Source organism: Saccopteryx leptura, chromosome 13, assembly GCF_036850995.1.
Source record: "Saccopteryx leptura isolate mSacLep1 chromosome 13, mSacLep1_pri_phased_curated, whole genome shotgun sequence".
In the NCBI taxonomy this organism is placed as follows: Eukaryota; Metazoa; Chordata; class Mammalia; order Chiroptera; family Emballonuridae; genus Saccopteryx; species Saccopteryx leptura.
This window is the reverse complement of record NC_089515.1, coordinates 53,977,985-53,999,548: the sequence shown is the minus strand read 5'-3', so window position 1 is coordinate 53,999,548 and position 21,564 is coordinate 53,977,985. Positions and strand designations below refer to the sequence as shown.

At 51.2% G+C, this 21,564-nt stretch overlaps 2 protein-coding genes across 2 annotated transcripts in view; both read right to left on the bottom strand.

Moving 5' to 3' along the window:
- LRRK1 (leucine rich repeat kinase 1) overlaps window positions 1-12,502 on the bottom strand; it is a 98,893-nt gene extending 86,391 nt beyond the window's left edge. The window contains exons 1-4 of the mRNA XM_066355407.1: window positions 12,365-12,502; window positions 9,932-10,052; window positions 9,787-9,833; window positions 6,312-6,527 (exon numbers count right to left, since the gene is read on the bottom strand). Coding sequence (XP_066211504.1) covers window positions 6,312-6,408 — 97 coding nt within the window. The 5' untranslated portion in view covers window positions 6,409-6,527; window positions 9,787-9,833; window positions 9,932-10,052; window positions 12,365-12,502. The remainder of the gene's footprint in view (window positions 1-6,311; window positions 6,528-9,786; window positions 9,834-9,931; window positions 10,053-12,364) is intronic.
- Window positions 12,503-17,079: 4,577 nt separating this feature from the next.
- The window catches only part of ALDH1A3 (aldehyde dehydrogenase 1 family member A3), a 40,196-nt gene continuing 35,711 nt past the window's right edge, over window positions 17,080-21,564 (bottom strand). Inside the window, exons 12-13 of the mRNA XM_066354883.1 lie at window positions 20,775-20,849; window positions 17,080-17,501 (exon numbers count right to left, since the gene is read on the bottom strand). Coding sequence (XP_066210980.1) covers window positions 17,429-17,501; window positions 20,775-20,849 — 148 coding nt within the window. The 3' untranslated portion in view covers window positions 17,080-17,428. The remainder of the gene's footprint in view (window positions 17,502-20,774; window positions 20,850-21,564) is intronic.

Sequence of the window (21,564 nt, the reverse complement as noted above, 5' to 3'; positions counted from 1 at the left end):
TCTCTCTCTCTTTCTCCCCCTGTACCCTCCCCCCACCCCCGCAAATCAATGGGAAAAGTAATTTAAAAAGTAAAGAAGTACAGCCCTGGCCGGTTGGCTCAGCGGTAGAGTGTCGGCCTAGCGTGCGGAGGACCCGGGTTCGATTCCCGGCCAGGGCACATAGGAGAAGCGCCCATTTGCTTCTCCACCCCTCCGCGGCGCCTTCCTCTCTGTCTCTCTCTTCCCCTTCTGCAGCCAAGGCTCCACTGGAGCAAAGATGGCCCGGGCGCTGGGGATGGCTCTGTGGCCTCTGCCCCAGGCGCTAGAGTGGCTCTGGTCGCAATATGGCGACGCCCAGGATGGTCGCAACATGGCGATGCCCAGGATGGGCAGAGCATCGCCCCCTGGTGGGCAGAGCGTCGCCCCATGGTGGGCGTGCCGGGTGGATCCCGGTCGGGCGCATGCGGGAGTCTGTCTGACTGTCTCTCCCTGTTTCCAGCTTCAGAGAAGAAAATGAAAAAAAAAAAAAAAAAAAAAAGTAAAGAAGTACAGCCTGACCAGGTGGTCACGCAGTGGATAGAGCACTGCTCTGGGACACAGAGGACCCAGGTTCGAAACCCGGAAATTACCGGCTTTGAGCGCGGGTTCATCTGGTTTGAGCACAGCTCACCAGCTTGAAACCAAGGTCACTGGCTTGAGCAAGGGGTCACTTGCTCTGCTGTAGCCCCCTGCTGTAGCCCCCTGGTCAAGGCACATATGAGAAAGCAATCAATGAACAACAATAAGGTGCCGCAACAAAGAATTCTCATCTCTCTCCCTTCTTGTCTGTCTGTCCCTATCTGTCCCTCTTTCTGTCTCTCTCTTTGTCTCTGTCACTCACACACACACACACACACACACACACACACACACAAAGTAAAGAAGTACAAGCTGCTAGTTATAAAAACAGTACGGGGATGTGAAGTATAGCACAGGGAACAGAGTCAATACTATTGTCGTAACTGTATACCAGACTTATGGGGGAGGGGGGATCGCTTCATAAGGTATATATACCACTAATCACTATGTTGTACACCCGAAAGAGGCTTTTAAAAGTAAAAAGTGAATAATAGAATAAAACATTCAGGGAGGAAGGGAGGTTGGAAGGTTAAGTCCAGGACATCTTTCATTTTTTTTATTTTATGCTTTTTAAAAAAAATTTATTTATTCATCTTTAGAGAGGAGAGAGAGAAGGAGAGAGAGAAACAGAGAGAGAGAAGGGGGAAGGAGCTGGAAGCATCAACTCCCATATGTGCCTTGACCAGGCAAGCCCAGGGTTTTGAACCGGCAACCTCAGTATTTCCAGGTCGACGCTTTATCCACTGCGCCACCACAGGTCAGGCCCAGGACATCTTTCAGACGTGAGGAGAAAAAGGAAGAGTTGGAACATGTGGCAGAAAACACCAGCCACAGGCAACGTGGATCCTACCGAACAGGAGTCCCAGAAAAACACAAACAAAACAAGATACAAAAGAGAAGCAAGGGAGGAGGGAAACAGCACCAGAGCAAACACAGGGACCTTTCCAGGCCCGAAAGGGGTCCACTCTGGCCTCCTTGAGAGTGAAGCAGCACCGGGGGGAAGAAAAGACCCTTCTACCCCATCTTTGGTTATGAAATTTCAGAAGACTGGAGCCTAAAAGCTGCCAGGGAGAGGAACACACGTTGCCCACGTTGCCCACGGAGCCAGGAGACTCAGACCACATCAGACGGCCACAGAGCAGGCTCGTCCAAGCTCTGACAGTGGGCGGTTTCCAGCCGGGATCACGGGGGAGGTGACATAAACATGCTTTCATGTTCGTGTCAGGAATGCCCACTCTCTCTCCCTGTCTCCGTAAATCCTTTCTGAGGACTTGCCCTGATAATCGGATCCAGATATAAACAAGGGTTCAAAGGAAGAGATCTGAGTCAGTGATGGGGGAAGGGGAATGCAGGTGAAAAGGGAGATGTGGGTGACCACCTCCTGGGCCACACTGACCATGGAGTCCCTGTGGCGACGAGTCCACGTAGACAGAATTAAGTGGGACTGGAGGGGAGAAGTGTGAAAGTGGAGGACATTGTCATCGGTCATGATAAGCAGGCCAACATGGGCACTGTCCCCTCAGATAGAGCGAAAGAGATACTCGGGTCTGTTCTTTCCATAAGAAACGGCAACGACCCGCATACCGAGAGCCAGACGCAGGAAAGGGAGCCCCCTTTGGGATGTGGGGCTTTGCCTTATACTTCTGCCTCATCTGCTTCTTTCAATGGGTGTCTATTACTTTGATAACTTTTCATTGATTGATTTTTAGAGAGAGGAGAGAGAAGAGGGGTAGGAGTATACAGCATCAACTCGTAGCTGCTTCTCACATGCGCCTTGACCAGGCAAGCCCAGGGTTTCGAACCGGCAACCTCAGCATTTCCAGGCTGGCGCTTCACCCACTGCGCCACCACAGGTCGGGGCCACTCTGATCATTGTTAATGTGCTTATTCGCTGATCCTGCAATTCTGCGGGAAGATACATATGGGCAGTGGTACTCACCTCTGAAGATAATAAGCAAAATATAGAAAGATCCTAAAGGCACTTTACTTTGGGACTGGTTAAACCGACGTTGAATTTCGTATATGTGAAAAAAACAAACAGATAAATCTTCAAGACATAACTCAAGTGAAAAAAGGTTGTAGAACGTGTGTACAACAACTGATGACCGTGCGTAGCAGACCAGAAACAAAACACACACACACACACACACACACACACACACCTTCTCAATGGCTGGAAATAGCTAGACATCTCTGGTCCACTCCAAGGGCCACAAGCAAGTTCTTTTTGATCCTTGATGCTCCTGAAACAACCAGGTAGGCGATTTTAAACCCCTTGCGTGGCGATGATGTGCCCAGGCCACCGGCTGATGAATGAGGCACGGACGAGATAAGAGCTGCCACACCACAACCCTAGCAAGGACGCGCAAGGAGATGTACCATCCTAAAAAAAAATTCTTTACAGTTGAAAAAAGAATTTTTCACGAATGTGTGAAATTCCTGCTGTACCTCAGGGTTCTGGGCTCAGAAGGGTTCTATGGTTTAATATGCATGCTTCCAGCCTTTGTTTTTATTTATTTTTTCTTTCTCTTTTTCTTGATGATAAAGGTCACTCCGTGATTAACAAGAGGGTTCAGAGGAATCTGGACCAACTGGACACAGGGGTGACTGGGATGGTGAAAGTCCCCATTTCTGTTCACTGGGGTTCCTGAACATGTGTCGGAAATTCATACACTACGGTTTGGATTCACATGTTATCAGGAGGGAGGAGTGCACTCCCAGATAACGAGAGAACGTCACAAAAATCCCTCTTTCTGGGTCCTTCGAGGTCTGACTCACATGGACCAAGAGATCAGGCAGGTGGGAGACAATCTTTGTCCTTCTGCCCTGGGACCTCCCTGCTCACAGGCCAAGGACCTCTCTGTGGGGGCCAGGTAGGTTGGCTGGAAAGGAACTCCCTCTTGGCTACTGCATACCTGTCAGGCGGGCCTGGGCTTCTGCCCGGGGTGGGGGTGGGGGACAGAAGCCATCAGGTGGGAGTGTCCTGCCCACGCCTCATGAATGGGGCAAATGTGGGGGTAGGGTGGGCAGCGGGTGAGGGCTGAGTCTCTAACTGACCCTCAGGCTCTGGCCACTGAGAATGGGTGAATGGATGGGGCTGCTCCACCTCAGAGTGGAGGGAGCTGTTCCTCAAGGCCCAGGCGGCCATGGCCTAATGGTTAGTCCACAGGTTAAGGAACAAAAGCTCAGCGATCCCCAAGTGAGAAATGAGAAGCTATGAGCTGTCTGCTCTTGCAGGGAGTGGAATAGGTTCTCAGCCTAAACAGCAATCCACAGGGAGGGCAGAGCACCTGCGTTTAGTGACAGCAAGGGCGGGGTTAAAAGTTCTGAACAGCCTGGGGGGGGGGGTGGAGTTAGTTAGACTCAATGACAGCAGGACCGGTTTCTGCCTGCATAAACTCCCTAACAGGAAGGCCGGTGCTGCTTGAGAGGTAGTGAGCTCCCCATTGCTAGAGGCAATCAAGCCCATTCAAGAGAAGAGACAAGCCTTAGATTCAGGTGAAACGTTAAAAGTACCATCAAGCCAAGAGCTTCTACAGTTGGGCGGGTCTTTGCGGGCGTGAAACACAGCTCTCCTCACTGCCGCCCCCACGGATGGGTGCCCACAGACATTTCTGCCACCCCTCAGTCCCTGCTCACCCTCCCTGCCCTTCACCCCCCCTCAGTAAGGATTCCTTATCTGTGACCAGGCTGGAGGAGGAGAAGCAGGGTGCCCCATTGACCACAGCAAAGCCTGTCCACCCCACTGAGTGTGTGAGCTCAGTCCAGCAGGCCGGGACAGGACACCACCGTCCTTCGGAACAGGTTAAAGAAGTGGGCTGGCAGCCGCACTCTGAAAGGCACATCAGCACAGACAGGTCCTTTGTAAAACTGCTTCCTGAGGCTCCCTGGGGAAGCCTTCCTACTTTTGTTGATTTGCCACTTCTATTTCCGGAAGGCTAGAAAACAGCCCCTGCCCTTGAGTAAGTTGCCTGGCTCTTCTATTAAGATTTTTTTTTTTTTTTTTTAAACCCAGATTTGAAAAAGCCAAAGTAAAAAGACAAGGACGTTGAAAGCAGCTACTTTGTAAAAACCTAGGATGTCCAGACCCTCTGGACTGTTCCCTCCGTTCCTCTGATCCATGCTGGTCCCGTGGAGACCCATGTTCTGAGAGGCGGGTGAGGTTAGGACCCCTCACGGAGAGGTGAGCGGGGGAGGTGAGTCCCCCCCCCCCCGAAGATATCTGTCCAACTACCCCTCACCCTCTACTTCCAGAAGAGCCTCCCAATCAAGGGGTTCTCTGCCTGAAGTATCTAGAACTTCCCTCACCGTCTCCACCGGCCAGGGAGCCTCACCTCAGGCGGCAGGACAGGTTTTTCCCTCTGACCAGTGTCTCCAGGAAGCAAGAACCTCTCATGGCTTTTTATCTTGTCAGAATAGACTGCCCAGCGGTCCTGGCCCAGGGCTCTTTGGCGGGACCAGGCTCATCAGCTTGCAAGGTTCCTTCCTGTGACGTGACCGAGTGGCACAGACACAGGACACAGGCACACACACAGAGCCCATGGCAACAAGGTGCTCACCCATGTACGGCCTTTGAAAGGATGACCCATTCTCAACAAGCACAAGGTGAGGCGCAGCTTAAAAGAGGGAGGGATGTGAAAAAAAACAAAACACACTGAGCACGCACACACGCACACCCGTTACCAAAAAAACCCCAAATAAAAAAACTCTCCTTGGAAGTATTATGAGAAATGCTATCATTTCCAAAGCATGTTTTAAGAGTCGAAGGAGGGTTACTCATTTTTCCTTTCCTGTATGTTTTGCACAACCATAAAAGGCGATCTCCTGGTTTTATATATACTTGGGATGACAAGCGATGCTCTTCATCTTTTTTAATTGGTTACTTTCACAGAAACACAGATCAAATAAATGGAGCGAACAAACAACAATAAAAAAGAAAAACACCCATCCCATGTTGGATATTATTCTCACACAAGGTAAATCTACTGCTCACAAAAATTAGGGGATATTTCAAAATGACTATGAAGCGATAAAATACCCTCTAATTTTTGTGAGCAGTGTCTACACAACAAGACCACAGGCTGGGGACAGGTGACAGTGTAAGGGTAATTACGGCCACTGTCCTGCCCTTAGCTTATCTGTAGAGTTTATGTTTTCTGCAATGAACATTTGTTCTTTTTTGTTTGTTTGTTTGGTTTGTTCTGCATTTACAACCAGAAGTATGATATTTTGCCTGACCAGAAGGTGGCGCAGTGGATAGAGCATCGGACTGGGATGCCGAGGACCCAGGTTTGAGACACTGAGGTCGCCAGCTTGAGCGCGGGCTCATCTGGTTTGAGCAAAAGCTCACCAGCTTGGACCCAAGGTCGCTGGCTCGAGCAAGGGGTTACTCAGTCTGCTGAAGGCCCATGGTCAAGGCACATATGAGAAAGCAATCAATGAACAACTAAGGTGTCGCAACAAAAAACTGATTGATACTTCTCATCTCTCTCCGTTCCTGTCTGTCTGTCCTTATCTATCCCTCTCTGACTCTCTGTCTCTGAAAAAAAAAGAAAAAGTATGATATTTTATAATGCACAATGTAGCAAACAACTGGGATCCTTCAGTTGGAAACCCTTTGTTTTTACATGGCCTGTCCCCCCCCACCCCACCCCCACCGCCCGCGGTGGCACCTGCACAGCAGGCTCGGCCAGCCCAGCCGGTCCCGTCCTTACCATTATGTACGTCCATGGTGCGTTCTGGACACACGGCTGACCCCTCTGGTCCCACACACCAGTACATGCTGGGTGGTTGCTGTGACATGCCAGCCATCAACCCTCGGGGCGGCGGCTCCCCCGGATGAACGCTGGCCGTGGTCACCGCCGCCGCTGCTCCTGGGGTGGTCTAAGGCATGGACACACGGTCATGGCTGAGCAGAAAGCTGGCTCGTTCTGGCGGTAAAATAAATAAATAAATAAATGCAGTCAGAAAATCAGGAAGCTTTTCTTTAAAGAGATTTTTTTTTAAAGCTTTGTCTTTTTTTTTTTTTTACATTTTATTTATTCATTTTTTTAGAGAGAGGAGACACAGAGAGAGGAAAGAGATAGAAAGAACAGAGGGAGGAGCAGGAAGCATCAACTTCCACATGTGCCTTGACCAGGCAAGCCTGGGGTTTTGAACCGGCGACCTCAGTGTTTCCAGGTCGACGCTTTTATCCACTGCACCACCACAGGTCAGGCAGGAAGCTTTTCTTAATTGTAGGGTCCCTTCCTGCACATGTGCATGTTTCTACCGGTTCCTCCTTCTGGGCAACCTCCCTCTGCACAGTCCATCTGTCCAGCCACCCTTGGTCAGGTGGGAACAGGGTAAGCACAGAGGTCAATGGTGTTGACCTGAGAAGAATCTGGAAGAAACCCCCCAACAATGGCAGAAATACCTGCTGCTCAAGGGTCCAATCATCGTTGAAACAACACATAGCTCCTGTGAGGCTCCTGCCCTTAGGGGCTCACAGCTGGGGTGCGGCAGACGCGGTTACAGTGAGTCACAACACAGGACCTTCCCTTTGCCCGGGATAGACTCTTCTGAAAGTCCATCATTCCAAAGAGGCAACCGGACGACCATCCCAGAGAGGCGGGGTCTGGGGGGCGTTGGTACCAGTCATGCAGCCAAGTCAGTTTTGAGCCCCAGGGGTAAGAGAAGGGGGTCCCTGCATTGACCCTGCCCTCTTGGCGCCCCAGGGTATAGTTGGCAACGCCTGGAGGCATTTTTGGTTGTCACAGCTGAGGGGTGGAGGTCAGGGACACTGCTGAACATGCCACAGCACACAGGGCAGCCGCCACCAGGGACAATGATCTCACGTGAACTAGCAGGAGAGACTGAGGTCGATGAAGCCTCGTCTCCTGTCTGACCTGTGGTGGCACAGTGGATAAAGCGTCGACCTGGAAATGCTGAGGTCGCCGGTTCGAAACCCTGGGCTTGCCTGGTCAAGGCACATATGGGAGTTGATGCTTCCAGCTCCTCCCCCCTTCTCTCTCTCTCTCTCTCTCTCTCTCCTCTCTAAAAATGAATAAATAAAATTAAAAAAAAAAAGACTCGTCTCCTAAGACTAATGAGGCTGCTGTCTCCTCTGGGCTCCCACTGAGCATGTTGTGGGGAGGTCCCGCCACATAAGTGCCCACTCTGCTACGATGATTCAATGACTAGAAGCACCTTATAGGCAAGACCCTGGCCCAGAGCAAGCGTAAACTGCACCACAGTTTTCTATATTGTGCATGAAGGCCGGGGTAATTAGCAACCATTCTCTGAAATGGAGAGTGAGAATGTCGCTAAAAAAAAAAAAGAAAAAAAAATGAAGGTCATGTACATGATCCTCAAGACAATATGGAAAGAAAAAAAAAAAGCACAGCATGAAGGTCAAAGGCTTGGATAGTCTCTGTCATGTATCCCAGCGTAACCTCAGCAGGGGTCCCCAAACTTTTTACACAGGGGGCCAGTTCACTGTCCCTCAGACCGTTGGAGGGCCGCCACATACAGTGCTCCTCTCAATGACCACCAATGAAAGAGGTGCCCCTTCCGGAAGTGCGGCAGGGGCCGGATAAATGGCCTCAGGGGGCCACATGCAGCCCACGGGCCATAGTTTGGGGATGCCTGCCTCAAGGGGAAACGGACACGTGCCTTAGTTTCCTCCTCTGCTAAAAACAGACATGCAAAGATGCCTCCTGCCCCCGCCACCTCACTGGGCTGCTTGTGAGATTTTGAGATTTCTGTGACAGAGCCAGAGAAATTCTTACAGCAACAGGAGGGTGACTGGGAGGCCAGCAGGCTGTGATGAACAAGCTCAGAATCTCCGTGCTGGGTGGCAGACGTGCTATCTCCCCGTGAGCAGGTTTTCCAAGCAGCCCCTCCACCCCCCAATAAACAACAACAACACGGTGGGCCTTGAGCAAAATTAACTGGGGATGGGGACAGGACAGAGACACAAAGCTGAACCTCTATTTTTAAAAACACAGGCTTCCAGTCCCATCGAGAGAGCAAGCAGAACACTGGCTCTCTGTTCCTCGTCACTCCTCAAAGTCTGCGACCAAATATACCCAACACACTTCAAAAATCCAAACGCTGGTGGGCAGACGTTCCTTCTGAAAACAGAAGTGTCCCTGCGCTGTAATGTTTGTACGTTTTTAAAAAAATATGTATCCTTAAAATATTTTAGGCCAACCTTCACCCAGTACACTCTGTTCCTCTTTTTATTTTCAGTTTCCTTTTGAAAATCACTTTACCAGTGGAGGGATTTTTTTTTTTTTTGCCAGAGGAGCCGTTTTTGAATTATAATTTTGTATTTTGGCTTCGGCACAGAGGTAAGAAGTTTGAAGATGAGGTAACTTAAGTTTTGCTCAATGCCCTCAAATGGATCTTTGCTTCTTCCTGCTTCTTTTGGGTTCAGACCAACGCAACAAACCATGGTTGTCTATGACACGTTTTCTGGTACTTATACCGCCTGCAACCTAAAGGTGGCTTTGAGAGTTTTTCTCTCTTTTTTTTTTTTTTCTGCAGGATGGTTCTTTTAACATGTTTTAAACACCTCACCAATTTTCTTGTGCCAATTCTCTACAACTGTCCTGGTGGAGAAACCCAAATGCTTAATACAAAAGAAACGACAAAAAAAAAAAAAAAAAAAAAAAAAAAAAAAAAAAAAAAGAAAGAAAGAAAGAAAGAAAAAGGGAATCAGACACTCATGTTACAAATGTTTCTCTCTTGGGCTCTTTCCTTGAAGAGTGAACTTTGGGAGTTCATGAAACTTACAGCGACTGGGTAGGAAAGTACCTACTCTAAAGTTCTGGCAGGTAAAAATCACAGAAGATTAGGAAACTGCTCACTCGTCTTTTCGGGAGGCTTAGGAACAGACAGCCAGCAGTAAGGAACGAACTGGAAGACGCTCGCCAGTTACGCATGTGAGAAGTGTTCACAGCACCCAGCTCTTGGTTGAATCAAAAGCCTGGTGGAGATGGTGGGCCCATGGTCCTTAGACATCCCATGGTACCAGTGGCATCCCTGAACTCACTGGCTTTCAACCGCCAGTCCGTGGCTGTAGACCCAATGCTTGTAGACTCCACCATCGTCCTACATCACCGTAGTTAACTCTTTCGTGGACCGGCATGAAATTTCTGGCGGACCGGCGGTTGAAAACCACTGCCTTGACCTCTCCTGGCTTACCTACGAAAGATGCTGAACGGATTTCCAGATGTCAAAATATCCCGGACCTGCAGACGGGAGAAAGGAATACTGCTCAACCCCGGATGAGCACCAGAAGCCGATCAGGATGGTGAAACCGCAATCAAGTTCAAGGCTGGCCACTAACCATCGGTCACTGTGCCAGGGTGGCCGGGGCACCTCCGGGACGGTTCCGGGAGTACAGATGCCGCGGCGAGCCAGGTAGGCACAGAGGGACGGCCTCCGACTCCTGGAGCTCCACTGAAGACCTGCAGGGAATTAAAGAGGTCAAAACAGATGAAGTGGGAACAGAGTCGAGACCCCAAGAAGGACACAGAAAGAGGGATGTGAAAGAGAGAGGCTGGGTTTAAACTCAAGGGGCAGCAGAGGCCATGGGCTGGAGAGTGAGGGGACAGGGTAGTCGGGGTGGGGGAGACAATGGCCAGGTGGTCTGAGATAGCAGAGGCCAGATTAGTTCCTGAACTCCATGCCACTCACAAAGAGAAACTAGTGAAGGGTTCCAAGCACACCAATGGTGTTATCTGATTTACCTATTCTTAAAACTAATTACTCTGGCTGCCAAACCGAGGGGGGAGGGGAGGACTATAAGAGTACAGGATGCTGGTACAAATATTGATCGACTTACGACCTATGCAACTTACGACCATTCGACTTTAGGACCATAATCGCTAGCCATGACTGCGCCGTGTCTGGCAGCGCAAGCGTTGCCCAGCTGGGTGTACGACAGTGCAGACCAGCTTCCGGCAGCACTACCATCTCCGTGTGCACCATTTCAACTGTTATCCCAGACTCGGTACAGCAATTTGTGTTTGTGTCTTGGATATTTTTCATCAAACCCCTCCCAAGATGACTACCAAGAGGAAATTGTCTTTGCAAATATTAAACCAGTTATACTGGTAATGCAGTGTTTTACTTAAACCTGATGAATGTAAAAATAAGAAACAAAATGGTGTAGAGATGATACAAACAGCATAAAATGAACAAAGAAAATTATGATATATAACAACAATGAAAGAAAATTATGATAAAATATGACTTAAAGATTTTTATACCATCATTTCACAGTATTGTACATAGAGCCTACTCAACTTACGACCAAATTGTGTTACGACTGGTCTGTCGGAACCAATCGTGGTTGTAAGTCGAGCACTAGCTGTACCTTGGACTGGGGTGTAAGCTTCGAGAAAGAAGGGGATGGACCTGGACACATTTTAGGGGTAAACCCAACAGGGCTTGCTAATAGACTGAATTCAAGGAAAGAGGGCCCACAATGGAGCCTAAATCCTAGCAACTGAGCAACAGAGTTGAAGACGGGGCCAACCCCAGAGATGTAGAAATCCGATGGCGCAAAGGTCTGTCAGACCCCCAAAGTCTTCTCTAGGCACAAAATTAAGTGTGAGGTTTGTATTATTATTAATTATTTTAAATTTATTTTTCAATGACAGTTTGCCTTCAACATTTTGTATTAGCTTCAGATGTATGCTTTTAACGTCTTCATTGTCCCAGGACAGAAGCAAAGATAATGAAGTTAGATCACAGAAGGCATCGGATGTGACCCTGAAACTGGGCACATTCTTGTCCCTTTATAATAATGTCTGGGGGACTCTGGGACAATGAGTGGCAAACTCTTAATACAGCGTACTTGGTGAGAGGTTCTCGTTTTTCTACCTCTCTGACACCTGCCTTGGGATGTACTTTTGAGAGAAAACCGTTGTGGCCTCAAACTGTGACCACGGAAGTCGCCCAATTCTCAGTCACTGGCTCACTCCCGCCCCTATAAGTCCCCATCATCATCTCCCTCTGACCCCCAGAGGTCCCCAAATTCTACATCACTCTGTCTCTGCCCCGAAGCCTTCCCTGGCTCCACCTGGTCACTCACACCACCTCTCATGCCTGTCAGGGAAGGTCGCCACAGAGATCCCAGAGAGATGGCGACTTTTATCAATCAGAGACTGGATGCTTGGGCACCCAGCGTGCCTTTGATTTTGTGGAGAGTGACGGATGCCCGCGGGGCCCTCCTGCATCACCATGCCGCCGCCGCGCCTGGGGCAGGGAGCGACTCCGGGCGGTCCCTTTCCAACACACGCAGGCTTACATTTACTTCACGCACACGCGCGCCCACACACGCGCGGTCACATTTACTCCACGCACACGCGCGCTCACACTCACTCCACGCACACGCGCGCTCACACGGTTGCGGTCCAAGTTGAAAAAGGGGTTTGCGCCAAAGGCTGAGCAGCCGTGTGGACACCCTGGTTTGTTTTCCTACTTTGGGTTCTTGCCTCTGCTGCCTCCACCCCGGCTCGGTCCCGCGCGGAGTTTCTGGGATCTGCTCCAGAGCTCCGTACACCGCTCCTTCCCCGCCCCCCACCCACCGGACGGGCTGCTTAGGGTCTGAGCGCGGCGGTGAGGCTGGGGTCGCCCCGCGCCCTCGGCGGCCCTGGGAGCGCCGGCCTGGGCTGTAGGGCCCAGCGCTCCACGCGGATCGGGCGCAGGCAGCAGCCGGAACCCCGGGCGTGGGGCGCGGGGCGTGGGGCGCGGGGCGCGGGACAGCGCTTACCTGAGACCGCGGCGGCGGCGGCCACGGGGCTGGGCGCGCGCGCACCGGGCGGAAGCCGGCGGGCCGGGGCCTGGCCGTGTCACTGCCCTCCGCCCCCTGCGCTCCGGCCGCGCGCGCGGGGCCGGGCCGGGCCCAGACGCACTTCCTCAATCCTGTGGCCGCCCGCAGGCGGGGAGGGCGGGCGGCTGGCGGCGTGAAGAGCGCGCAAGGCGAGGATCGGCCGCCGCGGGTCCCCCGGGGACTCACACAAGGAGGCGCCGTGGCCTGGCCCGCCTCAGTTTCCCTAGCCGGCATTCGCAGGTGATCAAATTCACCGCTCCTGCCGGGGGGTGGGGGAGGAGCTAACAGGGCCCACGGGCCCTTCTAGCACGACAACCCCTCTAGCTTTGGGGGCCCTGCTCCCTCCACGCAGGGCGGGCGCGACGAGAAGATGGGCCGGTTCTCGGCTGGAGGCAGCGTTCACTGCCCCTCTGCTCTGCCCCGCTGCAAGCTGCAAACCCCGGGGGTTCACCTCCGACTTAGGTATGTTGTCTGTACACTCTGGCTGTAAAAAACAAAAACAAAAACAAAAACCCACCAAAAAAACCAAGGGACATTCATTTGTGCACAACTTGTTAGAGAGCAATGGAGGAACATGTATTAATATTGTAAAGCTTTAATATTTGTAAACTGCGTCCCTTCCACTACATGCATTTAGTAATTTAATAATGGATGTGCACCGAGATGTCACTACTTGGTGATATTATTTTAAATTGGGGTTCCTTGGGGGAGGGAGTGTAGATAAAACATGGTGGAATGTTGACAATTTATTATGTTTCAACCTAATGCGTTCATCACGCCATTGAGGCCGTGACCCAAACGCGGGTCATAAAGACGCACGTTCACGCTGCAGGCGGACATCAGATTCCCCGCCCGGTGCCCACGAGAGAAAGGGAAGCCTGCGGGGAATAGAAGCGACGACTCTCCACTCTAGTAGTACCTGCACTCGAGGCTCCCCGCATGCAATGTCACGAGTGGGACATTCCCGGGCTTTAGCGCAAGGCACAGAGACAGATCGCCACCACCCTCACTGTCATTTCACAAAAGCCAGGCAGCCGCAGGGCCCCTCATGCGACCCCGCGGACACGCCCCACTTGGAGCGGCTCATTGGGTCCCCTGGAGGGGAAGGGGACCCGCGGGGCAGCTTTGCTTTGCTCCCAAGAGGCTACCCCTCCTGCTCTCCTAGTAAGGGACGTCCTTCCAGAAGGATCGGTGCAGTGTTGCAATCTTGTCCTCACCACCGCGGTCCTAATTCCAGGATGCAAAAATCAATCAATCAAACAAACAAACAAAAACAGTGGTACGAGAGCTGCGGAAGGAGAAAGCCTAATAACTTAGGGGGCTCAGCGACCTCAGGGCTGGGTGAGCCCCGCCTCCGCGGAGCTGAGCCTTCGGGGAGTGCGGCTGCGCCATCTAGCGGCTGTGTGAGGAAGCGCGCGCTCAGGGGCCGGGACGGACAGGAACGGACGTGGCCACTGTCCAGGCGGGCAACTCAACTTCCCACTTATTTCAATAAGCTTGGAAATAGGCCAGGAATGTTTCCAATGTAAGGAAACAGCCGGGACACCCGGCAGCGACACGCAGGTGGACTCTCTCTCGAGTGGGTTCCATCCCAGGGCATTAGCATGGGATGCTAATAGCTCTTTCCATTAGCATGAGTCCGTCACAGGTTTGCACCGGGTGGGGGGTGGTAAGTTGTTACAGGTCGGTTTTTTCTTCTTGAACCGTGCTGATCCAGGGTCTTCTTAACTTTTGCTCCACTTCCTATCTGGATTCTCAGTGGGTCATGTTGGGATGACCTCCTCAGGGTGAAAATGGCATTCCTCCTTGGACACGGTTTTCATCGTTCTTCATGATCCACGTTCAAGTTCAGCACCTCAGTGGGGAAGGACGGACATTAAAAGGGCTTCGTGGGCCCTGGCCCTGTGGCTCAGCAGATTGAGCATTCGGCCCAGTGTATGGACATCCCAGGTTCAATTTCTGGTCAGGGCACACAGGAGAAGTGACCATATACTTCTCTACCCTTCCCCTTACCCCTTCTCTCCCACTTCCCCTCCAGCAGCTAGTGGCTCTATTGGTTCCAGCTGTAACTCAGTGGGAGCATATCAGCCTCAGGTGCTAAAAATAGTTTGGTACTCCAGCATCGACCCCAGATAGGAGTTGCTGGGTAGATCCTGGTTGGGGCACATGTGGGAGTTTGCCTCACTATCTCCCTTCTTCTCACCCCCCCCAAAGGGGGGGGACTTGTCCACCATCAGGAGAAGCTAGGTAATTCCAAAAGGTCCCCTTTCAGAGATGGTGCTCCTTCATGTACCCTACCCTCACAGGCACACAAGTGTGCACATGCACACGCGCGCGCGCAGACACACACACACACACACACACACACACACACACACACACACACACCAGCCAGTCTGTGTCCCCCAAATCATTTCCTTCTGAGAGTCATGCTTTGGTGAAGGTAAAGGTCATTTCCCTAGAATTCCCTGTTCCCGTTTAGATTGAGGAAATTGGAGGTTTCTAAATACACGAATGCATTCCGAAGTGCCCATATTGCAAGGGACCCGATCCAGTGTCCTTGAGATTTTTCTCTTGAAGGGTAATAATGATTTGTCACTGCACGGCCAAAGTGACCTAGATCTTCAACATCAAGTGCATGAGGTTGGACATGGTGGACCTTACCAAGTGCAGGGAACGTTCTTGGTGCAGCCTTGGTGTCAGCATGAGACCTGGTGATCGAGGCTTCTCCGTTTGAAGCCTTAGAAACTTAAGGTGAGTTAAACCCAGACAACAAAACCGTCATGGACAGGGAGAAGTGATGAAAAGGGAAACTTGCGCACACCCTAAACCCCCACGCAACATCCCCCATGCTCGCGTCCTTTCCCACTAGTGATAGAAGGGGATCCAGGCAGCTTAGGTGACAACTCAAATCTGTCAACCCCTGAAACCTAGATGTGGATTTCACACTAAGGCTAAATTCTCGGCCTGATTGACTGAACAAATGTAATTTTGTCCTTAAGTTATTGACTCGACTTTATTAAAAGCCATTTTGTACAGAAGGCCTGAGACACAGAAAGGTCAGCCATCGGATTAACATGGGTTTGGTCCTTCAATAAAAACAAACAAACAAATAAATAAATATAACATTTCTCAAATATCCAACTTTATTTTAGCATGGTTGCATTGTTAACAGAGTCTGCTGATTTTTAAACTGTACCACAGGAATAAACCTTCCAAGGAGTGAAAGCTAACCCTATATAGATGTCCCTTTCTAAATACAGTATATTACAGAAGGTTAAATATACCACCTCTGTTTACTTACAGCTATAAAAAAGATACATTAACTATACCAATTATAAATAATGTATCATTTCATATTAAAGGCATTATTGTACAATGACAGAATAAGAATCCTCTAATGTTTTACTAGCAAGGTTAGTGTCTATCATTACTTGAGGAAAAAAAAATCCTGAAAATTCAGTGTATGAGTCAAATCCTGATTTAACAAGTTACTGACAGTGTAAGTGATAAGGTGCTAACTGATGTTGGGGAGACCGTGAATGGTGTGTTGCATATTTCTGGCAAGAATAATAACCCCGTTTCATAGATGACTTGCTTTATACACATGCTGGCTTTGAGACAGGTCTACATTTTGTTATTCATCCTCCCTATTTCATTCTCAAACATAATTTAATTCATTTTCGAACATAAGCACCAGGAGAAAAGTACTAGTTAGTAACAGTCAAAGAATCTACTTTTGAGATTCTTCTAAGAACTCCCTGTTAAGTTTGGTTTGGTTTTCTTAAAGCTATAAGGGAACACTTTCCATCTTCCAAGTTGAAAAAAAACGTGTTAATTGCACCAAGAGGAAACGAGAGACTCACCACCTGTCAGTGCGGCACATGTGGGCCGCTTGGGTGGGAGACCCAGTTCCTCCTTGGAGTCTGGGTGTTATTTGTTGACTAATCACAAATTCATATCAAGCTAGGACTTGACAAGAACCAGGGTCCAGCAGCCTTTCCAGCTGTGTACGGCTTGCTAATCTAAAATGGACAACCCAGCCAGAGAAAAAGAAAACAACATAGGCTTATTTATCCACCACGACTCCCAGTGGTAGGGATGCATAATTTGCAAAAGTGAATTTACAGCTCTGGTCTGTAACACGTGGGACTGGATTATCCTAGGGTTGGCTCAAGGTTGTTGTTTAGTGTCGGAGCATGAGGCCCTTCGCGGTGACAGTGACACTGGCCATACTTTGTGCTTAAGAAAGGTATGCCTTGGTTAAGGTATACCGTGATGTCAGTTGTGATCAACTCTGTGGGCTAATAATGCGGTCATATTCCAAAGGCAGTATTTATTGGTTTTAAGGTCCATGTCAAGATGAAGTTCCGGAAGTCCCAGGCCTGTTCGTAACCAAGACCTTCAGTAACCTTCTGCGGAACTTGGTTCCCCAGAGCGCCCCACATTGGATCCTTGCAACTCTTGCTTTTAGTTTTTTGTTTTTTTTTTAACTTACTGCTATTCCTTTCCAACTAAACAGTAGGAGGGGACTTGTTTTGTGGGCAGGTAACCCTGAGGGGCCTGCAGAGACAGGGCCCTGTTCCTACAGCATACAGGGAGGTCTCTCCAAATTCTTACTGGTGTCGAGTCAGCAAAGCATTTTTTTAAGCGCCTGCTCGATGCTTCAAACACCACTTCCTGTTGGCAACTGTCCTAGCCTCTTCTTCACTGTGCCAGGGGACCTGGCAGAAAAGGGAAGCTGGCTATGCCCAACAGTGCCCCCCCCCAGGGAGGCCTGCAGGTTTCACCCCCAACATACTGGTCAAGAAAACAGAGGAGTGTGAGAGGAAAAATAAAATACAAATCGTCCCCATACAGGAGATGTCCAGTCTCCAGAAGAAAGCTGGGCCAGGAAGGTCAGAAATTTCGGGGTTTTTGTTGTTGTTGTTGTTCTTCTTCCGCAGGTTCAAGGGACCACATTCAGCCGTCAAGTGTCGGAGGACAGAGCCCGCCTTCCCCCGCTCAGGGGTTCTTGTCGTCCAGTTTGATGGTGACGGTTTTCACTTCGGTGTACTCGGCCAGCGCGTACTCTCCTCTGTGACGGCAGAAGAGAGGGGCGTGTTAAACGGGCAGGCTGCCTGGCCATTCCACGGCTCCACTAGGATCCGACAGGCGGTTCGGAATTTATGCGCTGGGTCCAAAGGTGACAGAGTCAGAGCTAGGACCGTACCACCATGTGAACGTTTAAGTGACTGGATATGTAATTTAGACATGAACGTCAAGATTTTGGCCTGTGACGCTTTGAAATATTCAGAAGGGTGAAGGGTTGCCTTTTAGAGAATGATGGAGATTGAACAAAAGAGAGAGAGAGAGAGATGAATTTTTGGATGGAGACTGCAGAGCCGGAAGAGAGGGGCTTTGTGGTTGAACGAGGTGTGTATGTGTGTGTGTGTGGGGGGGGGGTCAGGGGAACAGACATGACCCCGGGGTTTGTGACTTTGAGCTGAAGACCCACAAGAGGCAAAGGCTCAAAGCTCTGGACTGGGATGTGGCCAGGGAATGGAGGGTCTGGGGTGGCCTCTGCACACAGCTGGGGACCAGCTGTACGAAGAGTGAGCCGGGAGCGGCGAGGGGAGGAGTCAGCAGCACAGACTGGACACAAGAGTGACCACAGCCGTTGCATTTGTTTTTGTTTCTGAGAGAGAGAGAGAGAGAGAGAGAGAGAGAGAGAGCAACTGAGCAAGAAATAGCAAGAGAGAGACAGGAAGGGAGAGAGAGGGTGGGAAGCATCACCTTGTAGTTGCTCTCACTTCAGTTGTGCATTAATTGCTTCTCATCTGTGCCCTGACCAGGGCTGAGCCCAGGGTCCCTTTGCTCAAGCCAGAGACCTTGGGCTGTTCTGCATGTCAGTGACCTTCTGGGCTCAAGCTGGTGAGCTTTGGGATCGTGTGGACGATTCCCCCACTTGAGCCAGCAACCCCCTGCTTGATGAGCCCACGCTCAGAGTCGGTGACCTTGGGGCTTCGAACCGGCAACCTCAGCGTTCTGAGTCAGCACTTTATCCACGGTGCCAGCACCAGTCAGGCATGAGAGAGCATCTTTGATGTATGTCATTTCTTTCAGTCTGGCAGAGCCCAGGTGACCCTTTCCAGGCATTATAGGCCATCTGCAGGGGCGGGGGGGGGGGGTGCGCCCCTTCCCAGAACCAAGAGGCAGCTCTGGGTAGATGGAGGTGAGTGGATCACCTCATTCTATTCCTATAGTCAAGGCCCAAGGTCAAGTTTTTGCCTCTCTTATTTGACCCGCTGTGGCTTCTCATCCAGTCCTGACCACGTTGGTGCTCAAGACCAGCCATGACCTGAGCAGACCTCAGCAGAATGATGGGGGGCGGGTACTGGTAACAATATCCTTCACTGCTATATGCTCAGAGTCTAGCATGAGCCTGGCCCACCAGAGGTGCTCAGTAAATATTCACCAGATGAATTCGATTCCCAGTCAGGGCACACAGGAGAAGCAACGCTTCTCCAACCCTCCCCCCCCTTTACCTCCCACAGCCATGGCTTAAATGGTTCGGGCAAGTTGGCCCTGGGTGCTGAGAATGGCTCCATGGCCTCCGCCTCAGGTGCGGAGCAACAGAGCAGCAGCCCCAGAGGGGCAGAGCGTCACCCGGTAGGGGGCTTATGGGGTGGATCCTGGTCAGGGCACATGCGGGAGCCTGTCTGTCTGCCTCCCTGCCTTTCACTTAATAAAAAAAAAAAAAAATTCACCAACTGAATGAATGAACGAAGAAATAAAATAAAGAACTGGTCAGTGGCCTGACCTGTGGTGGCACAGTGGATAAAGCGTCAACCTGGAAATGCTGAGGTCGCCGGTTTGAAACCCTGGGCTTGCCTGGTCAAGGCACATATGGGAGTTGATGCTTCCAGCTCCTCCCCCTTCTCTCTCTCTGTCTCTCTCTCTCCCTCTCTCTCTCCTCTTTAAAAATGAATAAAAAAATAAAAAAAATACAATAGGCTTTAAAAAAAAAAAAAAAAGAACTGGTCAGTGGTTACCTCTACCAAGTAGGACTGAGGATGGGGGAGAGAGACCTTGACTTTCCACCTGTCTCTACTCTATGTGTATTTTTGGTACCGTCCTACTTTTATTGCAAAGCCAGACAGAGAGCTAAGAAAAAACCCCCTGGAGGTCGAGCAGTCCCAGGCCTCTTCCCCAGACCCGCCCGCGCGGGAGCAGGTCCCCAGGAGCCCGTGGGTGGACGGCCGCTGGCCAGCTCTGCCCCGGCGGCCGGTCGTGGGGAAAACCGTGGAATCCCCCGCACCCGGTTCCAGCAGGAAAAAGCGGAACTCATTGCAACACTGAAGACATGCATTAGGGACCGGGAGCAATGGAAATCAGGTTTCAAGTCAGTTTTCCAGGCCCCTCGGGAAATACACGCAAGGACTTTATCTAAAACCTCGGGGAAAATATAGGCCAAGGGTCAAAACAAAACAAAACAAAAAACATTCGAAAAAAGTCCCAAGTGCGACTCCTTGGCAGGGAGACAGGTGGACCGTGTTCTGCGAATACCCAGCTGGCCAGGCGGGGGAGGCTGAGAATTTGGAAGGACTGTCGGGGTGGGGGGGCAGGAAGGGAGACGGAGGTGACACAGGTGAGGACAGGAAGCGATAGTCAGTGTGAGTCAGCACACAGTGGGACTCGCACCGCCTTCCTGCAGCTTCGACATCCAGACACCTGCTCCGGGGACCGAAGTTCTGGCTGTGGGAGGGCTGTGCCAGGCCTCTGGCACTGGGTGGGTTCTGGGTCCCCAGCTGTCACAACCGGACTGGCTGGCCAGAGGAGACCAGTGATCACATGTACCCAAAGGGCAATGCAAAAAGGAAGAGGGAAAGTGTACACGGCGGGTCTGATGGAACCACGGAGTCTCAGCAGGAGATGCCACGTGGGCCCCCTGAGGAGGCATCAAGAGGGAGCCGGAGTCCTCTTCTGGTGACCGACAGGGCCGGAGCCCAGCCAGGGAGAGAGCCTGTCTTCCTCGCTGAGAACCAGGGGTTAGTGTGAGCGGTTCCATCCCGCGTCTCACAAAAAGTGCACTTTCCAGTTTTGCCCGTGTCGGCATCTGTGAGTATCTACTGAATGTCCCCTCTTGTGATAGGCATTTTGGGGACACATCAGCGGAGGCCAGAAGTTGGTCCTGGGGCCTGAGGGAGCACAGCGTGAGGACGAAGACGGGGAAGGGGAGGAGGGGGAGGGGAGGGATCCAGACCAGCCCCGGAGGGAGAGGAGCACCGGCCTTCGTGACAGGGCTGACCCAGACCAACACACAGAGACAGATGGAGCGGGCGTGGAGGGACAGGACAGAACCACTTACAGTTCTCTGCCGTTTCCTGACATTTTGAAGCCACCGAACGGAGCCTGGGCATAGATGGCATTGTAGCAGTTGATCCTAGAGAGAGAACGAGAAGATGCTCAGGGTTACCTGGGAGGAACCCACCTTGATCCCGGGCAGCCTGGCCGGGAGGTGCTCCATGCACTGAGCTGTCAGAAGAATGACTGCGTGCCAGAGTTTTCATAACGGCCACGGTGTGCTTTCTGCTCCTGCTTCTCAGTCTTCCCGGCAGAAATGGAGATGGGGATAGTCTCAGGGATGAAGCTTTCCATGCTACAGGAAGGGAGTGACCAGGGCACAGGAAAGGAAAGGAGGATGGTGTAGAGGAGAAGAGAGGATTAACTTGGAAATGGGTGGACCTGATCTCAAAGTTCTCCTGCTTCTTAGCTGTAGGATTCAGGGCTTAGGATTCAATCTTTCTGAGCCCCAGTCCATCCCTTTCCCTCCCCCCCTTTTTCTTCTTTATCCAAATGAAAGGAGGGGAGATAGACAGACTCTCGCATGTGCCCAGACCAGGATCCACCCAGCAACCTCCATCTGGGGCTGATGCTCTGCCCATCTGGGGCCATGCTCACAACTGAGCTATTTTTAGCACCTGAGGCGGAGGCTCCATGGAGCCATGCTCAGCACCAGGGGCTGATGTGCTCAAATCAATTGAGCCATGGCTATGGGGGGGGGGGGCGTGGAGGAGAGAAAGAGAGAAGGTGTAGGGGAGGGGTGGAGAAGCCAATGATTGCTTCTCCTGTGTGCCCTGACTGGGAATCGAACCTTG